The sequence below is a fragment of the Malania oleifera genome, chromosome 7 (genome assembly GCF_029873635.1).
Source record: "Malania oleifera isolate guangnan ecotype guangnan chromosome 7, ASM2987363v1, whole genome shotgun sequence".
Classification (NCBI taxonomy): domain Eukaryota; kingdom Viridiplantae; phylum Streptophyta; class Magnoliopsida; order Santalales; family Ximeniaceae; genus Malania; species Malania oleifera.
Genome location: NC_080423.1, coordinates 79006069 through 79024868, shown reverse-complemented (window position 1 = coordinate 79024868; position 18800 = coordinate 79006069). Strand labels below are relative to the sequence as shown.

The 18800-nt window shown below is 36.9% G+C and overlaps 1 protein-coding gene across 2 annotated transcripts; it reads left to right on the top strand.

The window, feature by feature from the left end:
* Positions 1 to 2263: 2263 nt before the first annotated feature.
* Positions 2264 to 4939, top strand: LOC131159747 (uncharacterized). 2 transcript variants are annotated; one of them, XM_058114901.1, is made up of 2 exons: positions 2264 to 2672; positions 2824 to 4939. In XM_058114901.1, exon 2 carries the CDS (start codon positions 3214 to 3216, stop codon positions 4720 to 4722), a length of 1509 nt encoding a protein of 502 aa, XP_057970884.1. In that variant the 5' UTR covers positions 2264 to 2672; positions 2824 to 3213; the 3' UTR covers positions 4723 to 4939. The 2 variants fall into 2 exon arrangements, with proteins under 2 accessions (XP_057970884.1, XP_057970885.1); XM_058114902.1 differs by having other exon boundaries at positions 2291 to 2672; positions 3178 to 4939.
* The last annotated feature ends 13861 nt before the right edge of the window (positions 4940 to 18800 follow it).

Below are 18800 nucleotides of genomic sequence, written 5' to 3'. Positions count from 1 at the left end.
TTATTGAGAAATATTTTTGAGTGAAAAATACACAATCTCACATTGAGCTTTAATTCATATCATATGTGAGTGTATTGAGCATATTGTTGTACATCATCAGTTTAATGTTAGAAGCACATTTGTTTGTACACAAAATTATTGATTATCTGTTGTATTCTTGATGGGTTGTCGGAAGAGGGAGACTAGCCATGTGAATAGTCCCGGACTTGCTCATACTCGGTTAGGAGAGCACCGGACTGGTTCAAACCTGATTAGGAGAACTAGATGCACCATCCTAGTAAGGTGTTGTAAACGGTGTCGTTCCACCTGCAAATGAGCAATTAGTGGAATCCTCTTACTTGTGAGCTTGAGGCAGGGACGTAGGTAGTTTTGGCAGAACCTCAATAAAATATCTAGTGTCAGTTTTATTTACCACAATTTACTTTCTACACTTGTATGTTAATATTTATTGAATGTTTGATATATTGGGATTGTTTTAATTGTTCTTATATCTATTCAGTAGTTTATCTGTTGAATTAGTATGTGTTTTAGACAGACCTTAGGTTGTGGTATACTACTGTTGGATTAATTATACCTAAGAAGAAATAATTTTAAATTTCCAATTCACCCCTTTTTTTGGGAATACACCAATTCCAACAATCCTATTGTAGAATTTTTTTTTTTTCTAAAAAATAAGAGAAAACATAAAGGTTGTCATGTGGCGGGTGACGTCATGTGGCGGGTGACATCATGCTGACGTCATTCTGCTACAGTGAATTTAAAAAATAATAACAATAATAATAAATCAAGTGAACCACGTCTTACCACTGTGGGTGGACACATGACCCACCTAACTCAACCGGGTTAAACTTGGCTCAGACCAATTGAACTGGTCTAATTTGTGAACTACTAGTTTTATTTATTTTATTTTTAATTTTAAAAATTGAAAAAAATAATGAAAAATAGAAAAAAATTAGGAAAATTATTTTAAAAATTAAGAAAAATAAATGAAAAAAAAATTGAGTTATTTTGACTCAAATAATAAAAAAATAAAATATAAAAAAACCAAAAAAAAAAAAGAGAAGATGTCTTTAAAAATTCCAAAAAAAATATTTTAAAAAATGTTCAAAAAATTCTATAACATTTTGGAAAAATTAGGAAATTTTTTAAAGACCCCTTTGCTTAAAATTGGATGATAGTACTTGATTTTTGTGTGTAAGTGTGTGCCAATGATTAAACAAAGGGTAAAAAAGTATTTCATATCTCACCTATATTAGTTCTGAGGGGGGTTTATCTAATAAGATATTTTCATTTGGAGGTCTTATTAGACATTCTTAAATCGCAATGTGATTTTCATTTTTCTTTTTAAAATTTTAATTAATTAAATTTTTTTATTTTAAAAGAGTTAATTAAAGACCATTAGATTAAATTTAGGGATAATTCATGATTAATTAGGTACCGTTCATAGAATGAATATGTATGGGGTGCTAGTACCTTCCATTTACATAACTAAACCTTCAAACCCATTTCTAGTAAAAGCAAACTGAAACTACTGGTTCCTTAACTTATGATTAGTTTAGAGACGAATCAACGAGTTGTAATTAGGTGAACTAGCTGCACCTAGACAAATAATAGGTTAGTGGTGATTCAATCAAATTTTCAATATTATTATTTCTCGTCATTTTGAACCCTCTCCAGAACAAAAGAAAAGAAGAAATAAGGAGAAATGATGAATGACAAGTGGGATTGTGAAGGAGAATAAATATAACACAAGGTGGGAGAGAGGGGGAATGCGGGGAGCCAAAGGGAGTGGCGCAGGGAAGGGAATGCACTGGGTTTTTTTCACGTGATCTACATGTCAAAACCAACTTTCTAAAAGTCGATTTTGACTTCTTCTTTTTTTTTTTCCGTGAGTGGCCTCGTGAAGGAGCGGGAAAGAGCAAGCGGAAGCAATCAGTCAGAACTGACTTTCCAAAAGTTGGTTATGCTGTTTTTCGTATTTTTTTTACTGCTCAAATTGATTTTTCAAAAGTCGATTGAATTCAAAAGCGTAAATATAGCCCCACCTGTCCTGTATTTGTTTTTTTTTTTTTTTCTCAATAATTCAGTAAAAAACTCATTGATGATTTGGTCAATTTATGATTCATTATAATTTATAATATTTTTTAAAAACTTTGAAATAGCCCCAACCCACCTCCCACCTCCCAGCTCCAAGATGGTGCGGACCGCGGACTATCTTAACTCGTGATGGTATAAAAGAAAGAAAGAAACAAAGGAGATAAATGAAAACTGATTCCGGGAGAATAAGGACAACGGGTGTTGACGGCACCCCAGTCGGCAGGGCTTCCTTTCCATTTGTCCGACCAAAACTCCCCCGCCAAATTGCACCGTCTCTATCGCCGTCAATTAACGGTTAAACCCTAAACCCCACCACTCCCAAAACCTTCCCTCGGTATTTTCTGGTGAAGGCTGCAACCCCTTCCTCTCCCCTCTCCTCTCGATCCCACGGTTACTTAAACCTCTCCTTCCCCCACCTTCTCTCTCTCTCTCTCTCTCTCGGAAAATAAAAAGGGGAAAAAGAAAAGAAAAGAAAAGAAAAGAAAAGAAGTAATGGTGGAGATGAGGATCATCATCGCTACCCAAGGCCCCTCCTCTTCCTTTGGATTCCAGGAAGCTTATCCGAAAAGCAGAAGGTACTCTTGAAGATCCCATTCAATTTGCTTCTACTTCCTCTTTCGTCTCTCTTCGTTTTGGGTCTTTATATTTTCTGCGTGTTACTTCTTTCTTGTTTTGTGTGCAATTGCTAAATTTTTTTTTTTTATGGATTTGGCGTATTTGATTCAGTGTTTCCCACCTGTATTCGGAGGGTTTCGGGAGATTCTTGGGTTAGGGTTAGATATAGTTTTCCTTTAGCGGTTTTGATGTACCCTTTTCCCCGAAGATAGGTTGGAGATTGAGAAGATTTATGGTTTATTTTGTTCTTCTCTACTTCCTGAATTCTGTGCTCTCTCTGTTTGTCACTGTCTCCTAAATTATTAATTTTGTTGGTTTATTGAGAATGGGTAGCGATGTATTTATTTGATGTAATAAATCTAGGGTTCCATGGATAGGGCTTTTGTGGGATCTGTAAGATGGTAGTGATTATGAGGTTTATTTGGTTGTTGTTTGACTCTTTTTGGGATGAACGCAACCCACCAGCATCAAAATCCCCAAGCTTAAGAGAGATGAGCTGAAATGGGAGATTCTCTCCGCACTGCCCTGTCTATGGAGAATCATCACCCATCCACGCTCTTATCCATGGACTCGAGTGCTTCCTCGCACGACGAATTGGACCTAGAAATGAATCGCCAAGGAAACCTTTCCCGACCGCCTGATATTAATTTACCCCTGTCGGCAGAGCGTAGCCCGCCGTCAACAGCATGGAATTCAGACCAGTGTGATATCCTGGATGTTGGGCTTGCTCCCCAAGTTTACGAAACTGAGAGTTTTCTCAATATCCCAAAGGTGGGACGAAAATGCGCCAAGCGGGTGGATAGTATCTGGGGTGCTTGGTTTTTCTTTAGCTTCTACTTTAAGCCTGCTTTGAATGAGAATTCAAAGGCGAAGATCACAAGGGATAGTAATGGAGTTTCTGGGTTTGATAAATCAGATCTCAAGCTTGATGTTTTCCTGGTTCAGCATGACATGGAGAACATGTACATGTGGGTGTTCAAGGAAAGGCCTGAGAATGCACTCGGTAAGATGCAGCTGAGGAGTTACATGAATGGGCATTCTAGACAAGGGGAGCACCCTTTTCCATTTAGTGCCGAGAAGGGCTTTGTTCGATCTCACAGAATGCAACGGAAACATTACAGGGGACTCTCAAACCCCCAGTGTGTGCACGGGATTGAGATTGTTGCTTCCCCGAATCTAATGGTTCTTGATGAAGAAGAGAGGAAAAGGTGGATGGAGCTCACAGGTAGGGATTCTAGCTTTACAATACCAACTGAAGCAAGTGATTTTAGTTCATGGAGAAATCTTCCGAACACTGATTTCGAGCTGGAGAGGCCGCCTCCCCCACTGAAAAGCAACTCGAATTCCCACTCCAAGAAATTACTGAATGGGTCTGGACTTAATTTGTCAACTCAGCCATCTAACCATAGCAATGGTGATGGGTTGGACCTATCTCCTGTAGGCAGCAAGAGGAAGAAGGACTTTTTCCCACATGGGAATGATGATCATTGTTATTTGGCTGTGAATCCTCCTCCAGATCGTGTTCCTGATTTGGAAACTCATCCAAGCGAACCACAGTGGTTGAGTGACTTTACTGGGGTTATGAAGAATGCCTATGGCCCTGTCACGGCAGCAAAAACAATCTATGAGGATGAAAAAGGTTATTTGATCGTTATCAGCTTGCCATTTGTGGATCTTCAGAGGGTGAAAGTTTCCTGGAGGAATACCCTGACTCGAGGGATCATAAAGGTGTCTTGTGTTAGCACTTCACGCATGCCATTCATCAAGAGGCAGGATAGAACTTTCAAGCTTGCAGATTCATCTTCGGAGCATTGTCCCCCGGGGGAGTTCATTAGAGAAATCCCACTTTCAACCCGAATTCCTGAAGATGCTAATATAGAAGCATATTATGGTGGGTCAGGATCAGTGCTAGAGATTCTGGTACCCAAGCTTCGTGTGGGACCAGAAGAGCATGAAGTTCGTGTTTGCCTTCGCCCTCATCTTGGAGTCAATGAGCTTATGTTGACTTGAGAGACATTATTCAGGAATGCAGGGATGGTTTCCATTGTAGGGTGCTTCATTGTTCACTAACTTTGTACCGTACAGTGTATTTTATAGAAGCAATGTTTCTCACATTTATCTTGTGCAATTTTTGCTCACTGATTGCTGTAGTTTTTGTTCCCATGCATCTAATTGACTTTATGTTGTAATAAACTCCACATTTATTAACTTAAATTTCTATTGCTTATATTTGAGGTTGCCTTTTTTTATGCCACCATATTTTTTTGCAACCCTTGGGCATATTCGCCATTCCTATAATGGTGTAGATTAAGATGTGATCCAATGTTGTTTAGGGATTAATGTTCTTGTTGGTGGGATTTAAGGTTGTAATGGAAAGGAGTAAGGTTTTTAAAGTGAAATGCTCGAACTCAATCAACTTGAAAAATTTTAAACTTGAAACTTGACTAAACTTTTTGTCAATTTATACTTGATGAATTTAAGTAAGACTGGATTGCAACTCCCTGAAACTTGAGAGTTCGACTCAATTATGTTCAACATGTATAAAATATCACTTGTACAATGGATAAATAACAAAATAACAAAAATATGATGGTGTTGGCGAGTTTTAGGAATCTCGTACTCGATTTATAAGTTAAGCAAGTTATTTGAGTAGTTCAAATTTGCCTTGACTTCTCAAATTAGAGGTAGAGTCAAACTCTAGTTGCTTGTGAACCAAATTGATGAGGAATCTTGTTATATTTTCTTTTATTTATCTATTTATCAACTCGTGTTGTGAAATAGTTGCTTATGAATGGAAAACATCTTCAGCTAGTTTGCCTCTTGAGCATGGTGCATCCAAGTTGCTTTCTCGTCGCAAGCTGCTCCTGATGTTACTTGTTGGCATTTTTTTTATTTTTTTTTTCGTTTTTTTTTTTTATTCATGCTCTCTTTTTAGAAAATGAAAAAATAAAAATACAAAAAATTAAAGGATCCTGGGAAGCCATCAGCTTGGCGGCAGGACAACCTCAGAATTTGCTGGTGAAGGAGTCTTCTCAAATACTGTTTTAGAAGGTGCTGCTATGACTCCCAGTTTTCAGCTCCAATGAGAGATCACGCTACTGGCCGTGGCATGCGTGAATATTCAAGATTCCTTATTGGATTTGGTATTACTTTTCCACATTCTGTTCACTTCAAGTTTGTGATAGGTCTTTTAAAGAAGATGCCCCCCATGAAGTAAACAGGAATAGTATCTTTTTTCTCAACCCTTCGAAGGGCTGCAATTACTTCTCCTTTTTGGTGACAGGAGAGTTCCCATTTTGATTGGATGCCCATGGGCCTTTGGTTAGGAAAAAGAACTGCCAATTTCGAATGGGAGAAATTTTTGGCCATGAGCAGCATAACCTGTGTTTTCAGATCAACCTTTTTTTTTAGACACAGAGATATATGGGATTTATTTTGTTTTCAAGTTACAAAAAACAATTAAGGGAAATAGATCTACATCTCATGTGGACGCTTGGTTTTGATGTGGTATGGAAAAGCTTATGAGCTAGTTTTAAAATCTCTGAGGCACTGTTGCTGTTACAAACCTGTGGACACTATTTTGAAGGGAAGTGCTAGAAGCTTTTGTTCCATAGCTTGATGCATCACAATAATGGTTAGTGAGACCCCTAAAAAAAATCAAAGGCCATTTGAGCCTCTCTCTCTCTCTCTCTCTCTCTCTCTCTGACGTGGGTGACGTGGGGCGGGGGGGTGTGTTAAAGATCGGGGGAAGACGCAGGTAAGAGTTGGTTTATTTGATGCTGTCAGCGTCATTTTTATTGGAGTTCGGAAGTTGCCCTTTGGGCCCATCGCCTGATATTTTCAGTCTGATATTTTCAGTGAAAAGGGTATGAGCCTTGGTAGTTTGTCTCTTGTAGTTTGTACAAGAGCCGTTGGGCGCCGAGAAAGAGAGGCGCAATGTGAACACGGATGCCCTAAGGGACAAAGGTCAAAGATGGTGTCTCCTACGCTGATATTTTTATTTCTTCATTAGGGATTTGGCTCAAAAAATCTCCTAAATTTTTTTAGAGTGTGAATGGGAATCTTCTCGTTCATGTTTGGTTCATTTGAGCATTTGACAAGACTTCTAGAATTTCCTATATTTTTGGGTCTTATTTCATCGGAAAAATTAATAGCTGACATTTGATGTATAAAATATCTACTTTTAGAGATAAAAAAATTATAATTTAAGTATTTGATAACTTAAAGAATCTTAAAATGATATGTATATTTTTGTTAAACCATAGCACAGAGGAGACAAGAAATGACTGTATCCCTAAAATTAACATGTGAATGTTTTATTTCTATTTATTTCTTAATTATATATCTCTATACATCTTTTATTACATTATTGTTTTTTTTTCCATTCTAATCTTATGAACATGTTCATGAATTGAACTTAATATGCCTGAAATTTATTCAAGAATGAAATGTTTATCTTTGTACTATTTTTTCATTACTTTGCGGTACTGAATTTTTATGGAATATGATATTATTGTCAATTCACTTTTTCGAGTTTTAAATAAATATAAAGAAAATGCTATAAATATCACATTTTCAAAGATTTTGAAAAATCCTCTAATAAAAAGCCACCACATTGTAAATTTAGGGTTGCAAATGATTCACAACGGTCATGAGCAGTTCAAAAGTTCAGGTCGATAAGAGCTTGTTCAAACTCATTCATAAAATAAATGAGTTATTCCCAAAGTTTAATTTTGCAACTTGTTTAATAAACAACGCAAGCTTGAACATAAATAGGTTCGACTAATTTCGATTCGTGAGCAGTTCGTTTATATGCTTGGTTTGAGATTGTTTAAAAAACCTTGGATGGTCCAGCATTTTTTAAATAAAAGACATTGGATGAGCAGGCCAAGAACGAAAGGAGCAGTGCATGGGGAAGGACGATCTGACGAACTTAGACCTTGTAGGCGACCGTTGGTTCGGATTGTACAATTTGAACGTTGTGAGAAGAGGTAGAATCCAAACGTTGTGGGAGGTATTATATAAAGAAGAGAGATGAGGCATGGTTTCCTACATTTAAACATTGTTCTTGTTTGGCTAAGATTTTGAATTTTGAGTACAAATTTATGTTATTTCGTAGTAGAAATAAGTGTTTTGTACATTGAATTTTCCTGTACTGAACTAAATTTGGTGATTTGAAGCATCCTTCAGGAACCCCTAATATGAGATTAGAGTTTTTTTTTCATGTTTTAAAATTGTTCATATGAATTTTATTTAAATAAATAATGAATGTATATGATATTGTGTGTTTGATAACATTTTGTATCATACTATGAGAACCCATGGCAGTGTAGAATCTTCTAGGTTTTCATTTAAAAATTTGCAACCATGTTCAAACTTGGATCAAATATATTGAAAAATGAAATTGTTCATATAAAAATTATTTGAATAAATGATGAATGCATATGATATTGTGTGTTTGATAGCATGAAATTATATTGTATGATTTGCATTTTTTTTATTTTTTATTTATGTTAGAACACTAAAAGTATGTCATGTATGCATTTGCTAAATTTATTTTGTTTCCAAATTTTTCATAAGCATGCATTTTAATGTTTCCTAAAGTTCCATTATAAAATTCCATCATTTACTATAAATTTCCACCATTCCTTAAAATCAAAATCAATATTTTCATCAAAATTTCCATAAAAATCAAAATTTAAGTCCTTGACAATACCTGGCCCCTCCTGCCCCTCTAGCCGACACTTTAGACCTTCACATCCTTAACCTTATTACATCCTTTAACATCCTTGCTACCCACAAATGAATAAACCGGCCACCTCCGTACGGGATCCACTCCAATGAGAAGCTGCTGCTAAACCTAAGTTCTTCCACCCTTAGCCTTCTCCATAGAAACCTTTCACACCAACTTGACAGAGTTAGTGTCATATCTAGCTAACCTCTTGCTCTTACCCCATTCTTTTTTGTAAGAGACATCTTCCTAATCGTCTTTTAGAATTTTAACTTAGTTTGAATAGGATAATTTTAATGCTCACGGTGAGCTAAGGTCCTTGACCAATTACCAAGTATCTTCTTTTCCCTTTATGCCCCCCCATCCTCGAACCTAAGTGGTTTTTAGATCTCAAGAATTTTTTTCTTAATTTTTCTCTAATTTTGAGGCCATCCTATATTGGGCTCATGCTTACACTAGGCTTATGCTCACAATAGGCTTATACGATTTTCTATTTCTCGTAGGTCTTTACTATTTCCCGAGGGTTGGTCTAAATGGCAGGAAGCTCAAGCAGTGTTCCGATGACTGTGCTATTATACATGAGAGGGGGGAATTATCACAGGAGTAGATGGTGTTGGTTATAGTACTAGGCTTGTTTGAGCAATTCGAATTAGAAAGAGGGCAAAATTAAACAAATTGTATGCTTAGATATACAAATATTTACATATTGATCCAAACCAGTATGCATTGCGAGTGACCGCAAGATACCCTATGCGGGGGTTAAATGAATCAGTCACCTTTGAGGTTGTTCCTATAATAGATGACTATAGTGTGCGCATTACTTGGATGCACACATATCCTGCACAAATATTTTCACTAGGGAGTTATATGTGGAGACCATTGTCAAATGTGGAAGTTGGTGTCACCGAGGATAGGCAAATGTTGACGCTTAGGGAACAAGTGGCTGAAGTGGAAGAAGACACCCAACCAAAACCTCATTATGAAATGGTTGCGTGTGGTATGGATGAGCACTGCAAGAGTGTGGTGGGGATGATTTGACTGCTATGGATTTGAATGAAGGTCTGGGATCATCGTTCCAGCCACCGACGTATGAAATGTTCATTTATCACGCGGATGAACAGTCCCGGCGCGCTGAAGTTCTTGCTGGTTTGTACGCAATTGCGAATATTCCGTTAGACGAGGGGATGAACATTACGAATGATGTTCATTTAGAAGATGAGGAAAACTACGAGCAGGTAAACTGCTGAAGGGTTAAATGAGTTCACGGATTATGAAAATGATGTTGTCCCTGATGATGTAATCTGTCCCCCCATGAAACGAATGATGACATATACAATGCATAGTATGTGGACGAACCTCCAATGTACGCTAAAATTAATGTAGATGTTGTAGATGTGTTATGCGAAGAGTAGCTCCTTATACAAGTGACTTGTTGGGATGAGTCGTCCGAGCTACGTAAGGGGATGATCTTTGGGTCCAAGGATTAGTTGCGGTGCGGATTTATCACACTCAAACGCACCATGACTTCTACATTAACCCACACATTGTACTTCTGTTATGTGGAATTTATGATGTGAATGTACTAACAAAATTTTGTTCTATACTGCAAATTGACATACTAAAGGAGGTAGATCTGATCTCTCTAGATCTTGCAATAGAGGGATTGGTGAGGTCTGGATTGAGGATTGTCCACTAGAATGGATGACAGGAACATGTACCTCAATCTTACCCACTTACACGAGGAGGTCAAGATGCTCCAATACAAGGAGGACATGCTTCGCGTGCGGATAGTGGTTCATGGAGTCGCTCTGGTGCCAGAGCCATCCAGTAGCAGACCATATGTTGGAGATGTTCCTTCATCCTCCCATCCTTTAGGTTTGAGTACCCCGTACAACTCTCATACCACCCTATCCACGTCATTCTTGTTAGACGACAATCTAGATTTTGAGGACGTGGATGCACCAGTCATGCCACCTCGTTCCTGTAAAACATCATTATATGAGTCATCTCCCCATCTGCTTCATAAAGATCATGATGCAGTACCTCAGGGCGGAGATGGTAGACCTACATGACGACGATGGGGTAGAAAACCAGATGGAGATGACCAGTAAGGAGAGAGTGGATGCAAACGACAACTACCCCGACAGCGGAGGCCACCTGCGTGTGGCACTTGAATAGTCATTATTGTATATGTACTTTACGGCCTATATTGTGTTGTGCATTAGTATGATTCTTATGTTTTACCGTGTATGGCCTTATTACATTATTTCTATATAGTTGGGGATGTTTATTTGTTGTTCCCTAATATGTATATGTAATTGGAAAATAGTGTTTGCATAGTCTCAATGTATGCGGTTGTGTATGAAAGTTGTGAAAATATTGTTATTGATTGCTGATGAAATTGTTTTCTTTGAATAGGTGCAAGTATGGATGGGTATACTCGATTTTAAGAGGAGACTTTGTCGAAATTTTTACAATAATTCGATGTAGTGTGAATGTAGGTAGTTGTGTATGAAAGTTTTGAAAAATATTGTTATTGATTGTCGATCAAAATTGTTTTCTTTGAACAAGAGTGAGCATGGATAGGTATACTCAATTTTAAGAGGAGATTTTGCCAAAATTTTTACACTAATTCGATGTAGTGTGAATGTAGACTGTTTTGAATGAAAGTTGTGAAAATACTGTTATCAATTGTTGATGAAAATTGTTTTCTTTGAAAAGGTGCAAGCATGGATGGGTATACATAATTTTAAGAAGAGACCTTGCCGAAATTTTTATAGTAATTCGATGTAGTGTGAATGTAGACAATTGTGTATGAAAGTTGTGAAAATACTGTTATCGATTACTGATGAAAATTATTTTCTTTGAATAGGTGCAAGCATGGATGGGTATACTCGATTTTAAGAACAAACTTTGTCAAAATTTTTACAGTAATTCGATATAGTGTGAATGTGTATAGTTCTGTATGAAAGTTATAAAAAAACTTCTATCGATTGCCGATGACAGTTATATATAATATTTTATTTTGTTTCCTTCTAAGCCTTGATGAAGTGATGTGATATTCGTAGACTAAATTTGATGTCATGAATGTGTTGGATTTCATGAAAATAAAATGTTTTTTCAAAGTAGGTACATGATGCCTGGTTTTGATTTTCATGATGATGTATATGTGAAATACAATGCAAATGAAATGATATTTGGAAACACTAACTCTTAAACTAAACTAGATGCAAGTGACAATTCTATGCAAATGCAAATGTCAGACTTGATGTAAATGATATTGAAATTAGGATGTAATCCCAAGAGTGGGGTGAATTGGGTTATTTAAAAATTATTTGCGGAATTTATTTACTTCAACCCTTGATAATGTTAATTTCTAATAATATCACAAAGTCTATTTCTATTTAGTTATTAAGCTTATATAAACAAGGAGTCCAAGATATAAATGTAAGAACTCAATACGTAATCTGAATTTATACTATGGAGTGAAAAGTTAATACATTCAATTAAGTCCTTATCTAGAATATGCTTTTTAGCTGGAATGAATACGGTTTACAACAATATATTCTAGAATAAATTTTTTGATTTGTTTTATGCCTCAATGATATAATAGAAATTAAGATCTGAATTTCAGTGATAACTTTTCTTTCAAAATAGATTTTGAAAATCACTTGCTTAACTTCAGCTCTTATGCTCTAATCAGAAAATCAATTCACAACTTGTTTCTCCTTGGATAAATTACTTGCAGATTTAGAGTTATATGTTTATTTGAAATTTTAATCCAACAACTCAACCATATAGCTAATACAAATTTATTCGCAACCAGCCAATATTTAGCAAGATACAATATTTAAAAAGTTTAGACTTTCAACATAACACAATATTCAACAAATTTAGATTTTCTTCACAATATGATAATCAACAAAATTATATGTTCAGTGATTTACTCGAAAAATGAGCAGCTCAGAAACTATCCCAAGTATAGGAATTCTATCGTGTAATATTTAGCCCAAAGGTCAGATCGTCTCCTTAGGGAATGTAGTTTAATCTCAAATTTTACTTAATTCCAATCAAAAAATAAGAAACAAAAAAGCACTAAACACATTTCAGATTCAGGTTTTTCAGGATGTTTGAGATTTCTTTTGATAAATTAAACGAACATGCAATTTAAATTCTAAATCCTAACACACACTAAATTTAACAACGAGAAACGGAAAACCTATGTCTAACGACTGAACAAGAATTGAAACACGCGTTGAACTTAGGGATTTTTGAGATTTTGCAATGAAACTTAAATTTTAACTAAAAATTAAATGTGCATAAAATAACTGAATAAAAGCCAGAATTAGTACCAGAATAAGGAAACAAACAACCCTGCAATCATTCAACCAACTAAAGACTGACTATGCTAAATAATAAATAAAATTCACTAAATAAAAATACCAAATTTAAGACTAAGATCAAACGAGATAAACTAAATAAAAAAAAAACAAACTTTATTAATAAAACACTCAAGGAAATTGTTCAAATCCTAAAATAGTATTTAAATAAGAAAAGCCAAAATAACTTAAACAATCCCCAACAAAACTTAAAAGCATCAATTATCTTAAAGTAGGAAATAAATAAAAAAAACAATCTGGAAGTTAATAATGTTCTAAGAAAAATTAAACTTTTAAGACTACTTAAAGAAAGAAAAGAGGGAAGAAGAGGTGAGATGCAAGCCGTGGATGAGGAACAGCAGCAGCAAGCTGTGGCTTTAGCAGCTTCGGGTTGCAGGCAGTGACTCGGGTAGTAGGAAGAAGAAGAAGAAGAATAAGTAGCGGTAGTGCAGGGATAGCTCTGGTTCAGCAGCAGCAGGTACACGGCTTGGGTTCTTCTCGGGTCCTTAGTAGCCACAACAACAACTACGGAGCATGGAAGGATCTTCTAGGGTGTTGGGGCAGCAGCAGGGCTATGCAGCAAGAAAATAGGGGGGTTTGGCTGGCAGCACTTGCAGTAACAGAAAGGAGATAGACAGGGAGAGAAGATATAGGAGAGAAAGGAAGAAAGAATGGGGAGAGTGATAGAGGGAGAGCAAGGAAGAGAAGGGGTTGGGAGGATGTTGGGGCGGCCTCGGATAGCAGCAGACAGCGAGAGAGAGAAAGGGAAAAGAGAAAAGAGGGAAGATAATAGAAAGGAGAAGGAGAGTTAGAGTGTGAGAGGGGGGGGGGAGTGAGGCTGAGAGAGCAGGGAGAAGAGAAGAGGGAGAGTAAGAGAGAGGAAGGAGAGTTGGAGAGAAAAGAGAAGGGAGGCAGAGGAGAGAGGGGGGCTGGGGCGGCTTCCTTGAAAGAAGAAAAAAAAAAGAGAATATATAAGGGAGAGGGGGGGCTAGCCTTACAGCCAGTGCCAACTTGGAGAGAGATCCAGACTCGGTTGCATGACCGAGTCAAATCACATGTTATATTTATTATTATTATTATTATTATTATTATTATTATTATTATTATTATTTATGTTTTTTTCTTATTTCTTCTTTTTGTTTCCCAGCAAACAAGGACAATTTTGACCATCTTAGAGCCCGTATCTCTCAAAGATTAAAACATGAAAGTTGTAGATAATCTTCTCATCTTCTCACTGCATTTCAAATCGTCTCGATTGGAGCTTAGATAAGAAAATTACGCACAAATTACGAAATAGCATCGGTTTTAGCTTCCAATTGCCCTGCGATAAAAAAATATCAAAAATTCATAAATTACTCAATAAAACCCAAATATTATAAATAGGATGTAGTGCTAAAATATTGAGAATAATTAGGTATTTAATTAAAAATATAAGCCTCAATACATGAATTAAAGCACCTAATTATGCAGTTTAAGCGCATAATCACACCCCTAGCTAACGTTTTGCTAGTCTTTAGCAAATAATGTAAATGAATTCCAAGGCGGTACCCACAATGCCAACTCCAACAAACATGAAACAAATGCACATGTGACATAACCATTACATTTTACATACAAGGATATAACCGAATTTCACACAAGCTCATCATATACAAAGCACACAACTACGAGTAAGTCATTTATGCAAGTTTCATCGTTATATAACAATTAAGAACTATACACTCACATGAAGTTAAACAGCAATACAATTCATAGTTAATGTACTCATATAAATCCGAGTATAAGTAAGTGAAATCTCGAGGTATGTGTAATGGGTAGGACTCGTTACACATCGTGATCAAACATCCCACATATTGCAAGGAACAAACGTTAAATATATGGAGTGGACTAGTCTAAGAAGGATCTAGCCTATCTGTGAGGTGTTGGGTCCTTCACCCTAGTATCTTCTCACCTACTCGCCATGTCCAATCAAGACCACTCTAGATAAACTTATTCACAAACTTGGCGTGAATACATCTGAGGCATTCGGTTGAAGAATCTTCATACGTGGAGAACATGTGTCGTGTCTTTGACTTTTTGTGGTATTTATGTGGAGCAGGCATTAGCATTTCATTTCATGTGCATTTCTGTTTTTCTTATTCTTTCTTTTGCTCATTCTTCAATTTCTGTCTTTTCTTGGTCAACTAGGACAATCATTACACTTCGTTTATTATCTTCATACCACCAATGGGAATTAAGCTCGAACAGTAGTCCATGAACTAAGTTTATCTCTAGGGGTGATTCAGCCTTCACATTTTGAGTAGGCTATAAGACCTAGGTTTCTATCTCCCCACTAGATGCCACCTCTAGGCTAGCAAATCAAAATAGAGACTAGTGTACAAGGAATCGTCCAGAAGGAAAGAGAATCGAGTCTTGTGAACTCTAATTTTATGTAAACACTAAAAAAGACGATAAATAGCTCAAGGGTACCTCACAAGGTGTCATAGTCGCCACGGGCGTTCTTTCAGTGCTCACAAAGAATCCTAAGTGTAATGAATCACGTGAATGTGTCTATTCAGCCTCGTGAAATACCACATAAATACAAGAGTTTATATAGCCAAACTAACACATGTGTACTACCAATCAATGCTCATGGAGTTACGAAGTCATATAAAGAGAAACTATGCATAAATGACTCAAATGTGTAATTCTTAGGTTATATGCAAGTATGTGAAGGGTATATGTCAGTGTTAATCATGGCATAAGTTAGTGTAATTCTTCAATACTCTTTGTTTGTTTGTTTGTTTTTTTATTAATTAATACAAAACCCAACAAGTAGATGTGCACAGTGTCACATACAAATTCTCACCCCCCCCCCCCCCCAAACTAAAGTAGAATATTGTCCTCAATGTGAAAGCATAGGGGAAATAGAAAAACTGTGCACAGGTGAACAAACTAATAGAAGAAAAAATACAGAAAATCACTACCATCTAATGCGACAGAGAAAGAAAAGAAAGATGCAAATAAGAACAAATAAAATGAAAAGAAAAAAAGAAAAAAAGAAAAATAGTAAAATAGTAAGGTCAGAGGACTCCCCTGGGGTCTTACAAAAGCAAGACCTCTTTATTTGGATCGAAGGGCGTCGTGAGAGGCTTGAGCTACTGTTCATTGACCATGATGTTGTTATCTTTCGTTGGATCCACAAAATCTATTGCGCTGTGGGAATGAGTGTATTCAACGATATACGAGCCACCCCATCGGGACCTCAGTTTCCAGGGAAACAGATGGTATCTAGAGTTGCAGAGAAGGTCTTGCTGATTCAAGAAAAGTTGTTTATCCTTGATTTTATGTAGTCGCTTCATCCGCTTCTTCACTAAGTGAGTCTTTTCATAAACTTTCCTCTTGGGTTCTTTAAGTTCACACACCTACAACTTTCTCAAACCTATGGCATTATCAAGTGAAAATTTAATCTATTTTATAACTTATAATGCAAAATGTTGAATCTTAACAAGTACATAACATGTCTTACCATAAATCAACCTGTAGGGAGCCATCCCTAAATTTTTCTTGAATGCAGTTCGGTAGGCCCAGAGCGCATCAACCAATTTCTCGAACCAGGATTTTTGATTAGGACAACCCGTCTTCTCAAGTATGATCTCGATCTCTACAAAGAACTAACGCTTATCCTGTGTTATCCCATGTTCTGGCATTCGATCGGTGGCAAGGTAGTTCACTATTTCATCAAACCAAGGGCCGCATGACATGTTGGTAGTAGGATAGACAATGTCTAACATCGTCAGCACTTCTTTCTTTATCACATCCGTCATGGTTGGGTTCGGTTTCCATCGCGCATCACGGACTGGTATTGCATCTATCTCTGTGGACTGCTCCTCTTATTCTAGTAACGCTCTAATCAAAGGAACTTTTTCATCAAATACCTCAAGTAGCTCTAGAGATTCATTCTCAAATACACCATCAGAACCAAATGCTGAAAATAGCACTAACATATCCAAGTCATCTACCACATCTAATGCGTGTACCTCTGAATCCTCACACCCAGTCGGCGTCTTATTAAACACCTTCATCCCCAATGTCATGTTTCCGAACGTGAGCTTAAGTACTCCACTTTGACAGTTAATCTAGGCATTTGAAGTAGCAAGGAATGGTCGCCCAAGAATAATAGGTGTCTGGTAAATGTTGGAGACAAGCTGCTGCATGTCCAAAACCACAAAGTCCACTAGGTAATAGAATTTGTCAACTTGTACTAACACATCTTCAATAACACCTCATGGAGCTTTTAGTGATCTATTTGCCAACTGTAGCATTATGGGTGTTTTATTCAGCTCACCTAAACCCAACTGCTCACATATTGAAAATGGGAGCAAGTTCACACTACTCCCCAAATCAAGTAAGGCTCTCCCAATATGAGATTTACCAATCATGATAGAAATAGTGGGGGAACTAGGATCTCTGAGCTTCTGAGGAGTATGACTCAATATCAACGCACTAACTTGCTTGGTTAAGAAAGCTTTCTTCTTCACATTCACCGAGAATAGATCCCTTAGAAATTTCGCATACGCAGGAACTTGTTGTATGACATCCAGAAGTGAAATGTTGATTTTCATCTATTTGAAGATTTCTTGAATCTTAGTGTTACTTATTCTTCTAACCAGATGTCAACCTCTGAGGAAAGGGTACCATAGGTTGATAATCCTTAACAGTCTCATCCTCCTTATTATCTGACTTCGTTGAACTTGAGCTTGCTTCATATGATTTTTCATTTCTCTCATCTGTTTCAGTTGTCACTTCAGGTGTTGGAGCAATTGTTTGTTGATCAGTGGGCATTTCAGGATGGGAACTTCTTTTTCGCTCCTCAAGGTAATAACCGCCTTCATCATTTCAATATAATCCCCTGAAATAGTATGCACTGGTTGCTATTGTTGTCGATATACCTAGGGATTAGGCTGAGGCTGTGCAGGAAATTTTCCTTTTTCTAAGGTATTCAGCTGTGTACTTATCTTATTCATGGTATTGACTCACTTAAAAAATAAGCAGCTCGGAAGCTATCCCAAGTATAAGAGTTATGTCGTGTAACATTAAGCCCTAGGGCTAGATCGTCTCCTTAGGGAATGCGTTTAATCTCAAATTTTACGGTCGCCAAATCAAAAATACAAAGGTACTGAACTCAGTTCAGATTTGGGGTTTTCAGGATTGCTGAGATTTCTTTCAATAAATTAAACAAAAAAATGAATTAAAACCCTAAACCTAGCATGCATTGAATTAAATAGTAAGGATAGAAACCCTAGTCTACTTAAGAAAATACCGAAACACGCGCTAAGTAAAGATGACAACTTTGAACCCAGAATTAAAACATGCAAACAAAGAAAACCTAGAGATGAACTTTTTACTCAAGAACCAACCTATTTTTTTACGCAATCAATAATTAGAACAGAAATTAAAACTCTAACAAATAAACAATAATGGGAACAAATAAAAGAAATAAAAATAAATCTAATGCTAATATTAATTGAGAAGAGAAAGAAAATAAATAGAATTTAATACTAATCATCTAACAAGGATTCAAAACTTCAAGACATGAATAGAAATTTTACTAAAATTTAACAATAACTAATTAAAAACAAGAGTAAATAAAGAGAAAAGGAAATAAGAGAGAGAGAGAGAGAGAGAGAGAGAGAGAGAGAGAGAGAGAGAGAGAGAGAGAGAGAGCCATGGGAGCTGCTGGGAACTGGCCGAGAGGCTGGCTGCTGTGTACTGGTCGAGAGGGTTGATGGTGGCCTCGGATTGGTGCTGGCATGGCTGGCCGGAGCAGCTGGCAACACTGCTGCTATGGGAGGCCCGAGTGACTACTGGAACAGGGGGCTAGAGGGCTGCTAGACTGTGGTTGTTGCTCGGGTGTGTGCACGGCAGCAAGGGGCAAAGGTGGCTGTCTGTGGATGTAGCTTGCTGGACTGGTATGTAGAAGAAGAGCTGCAAAGGCT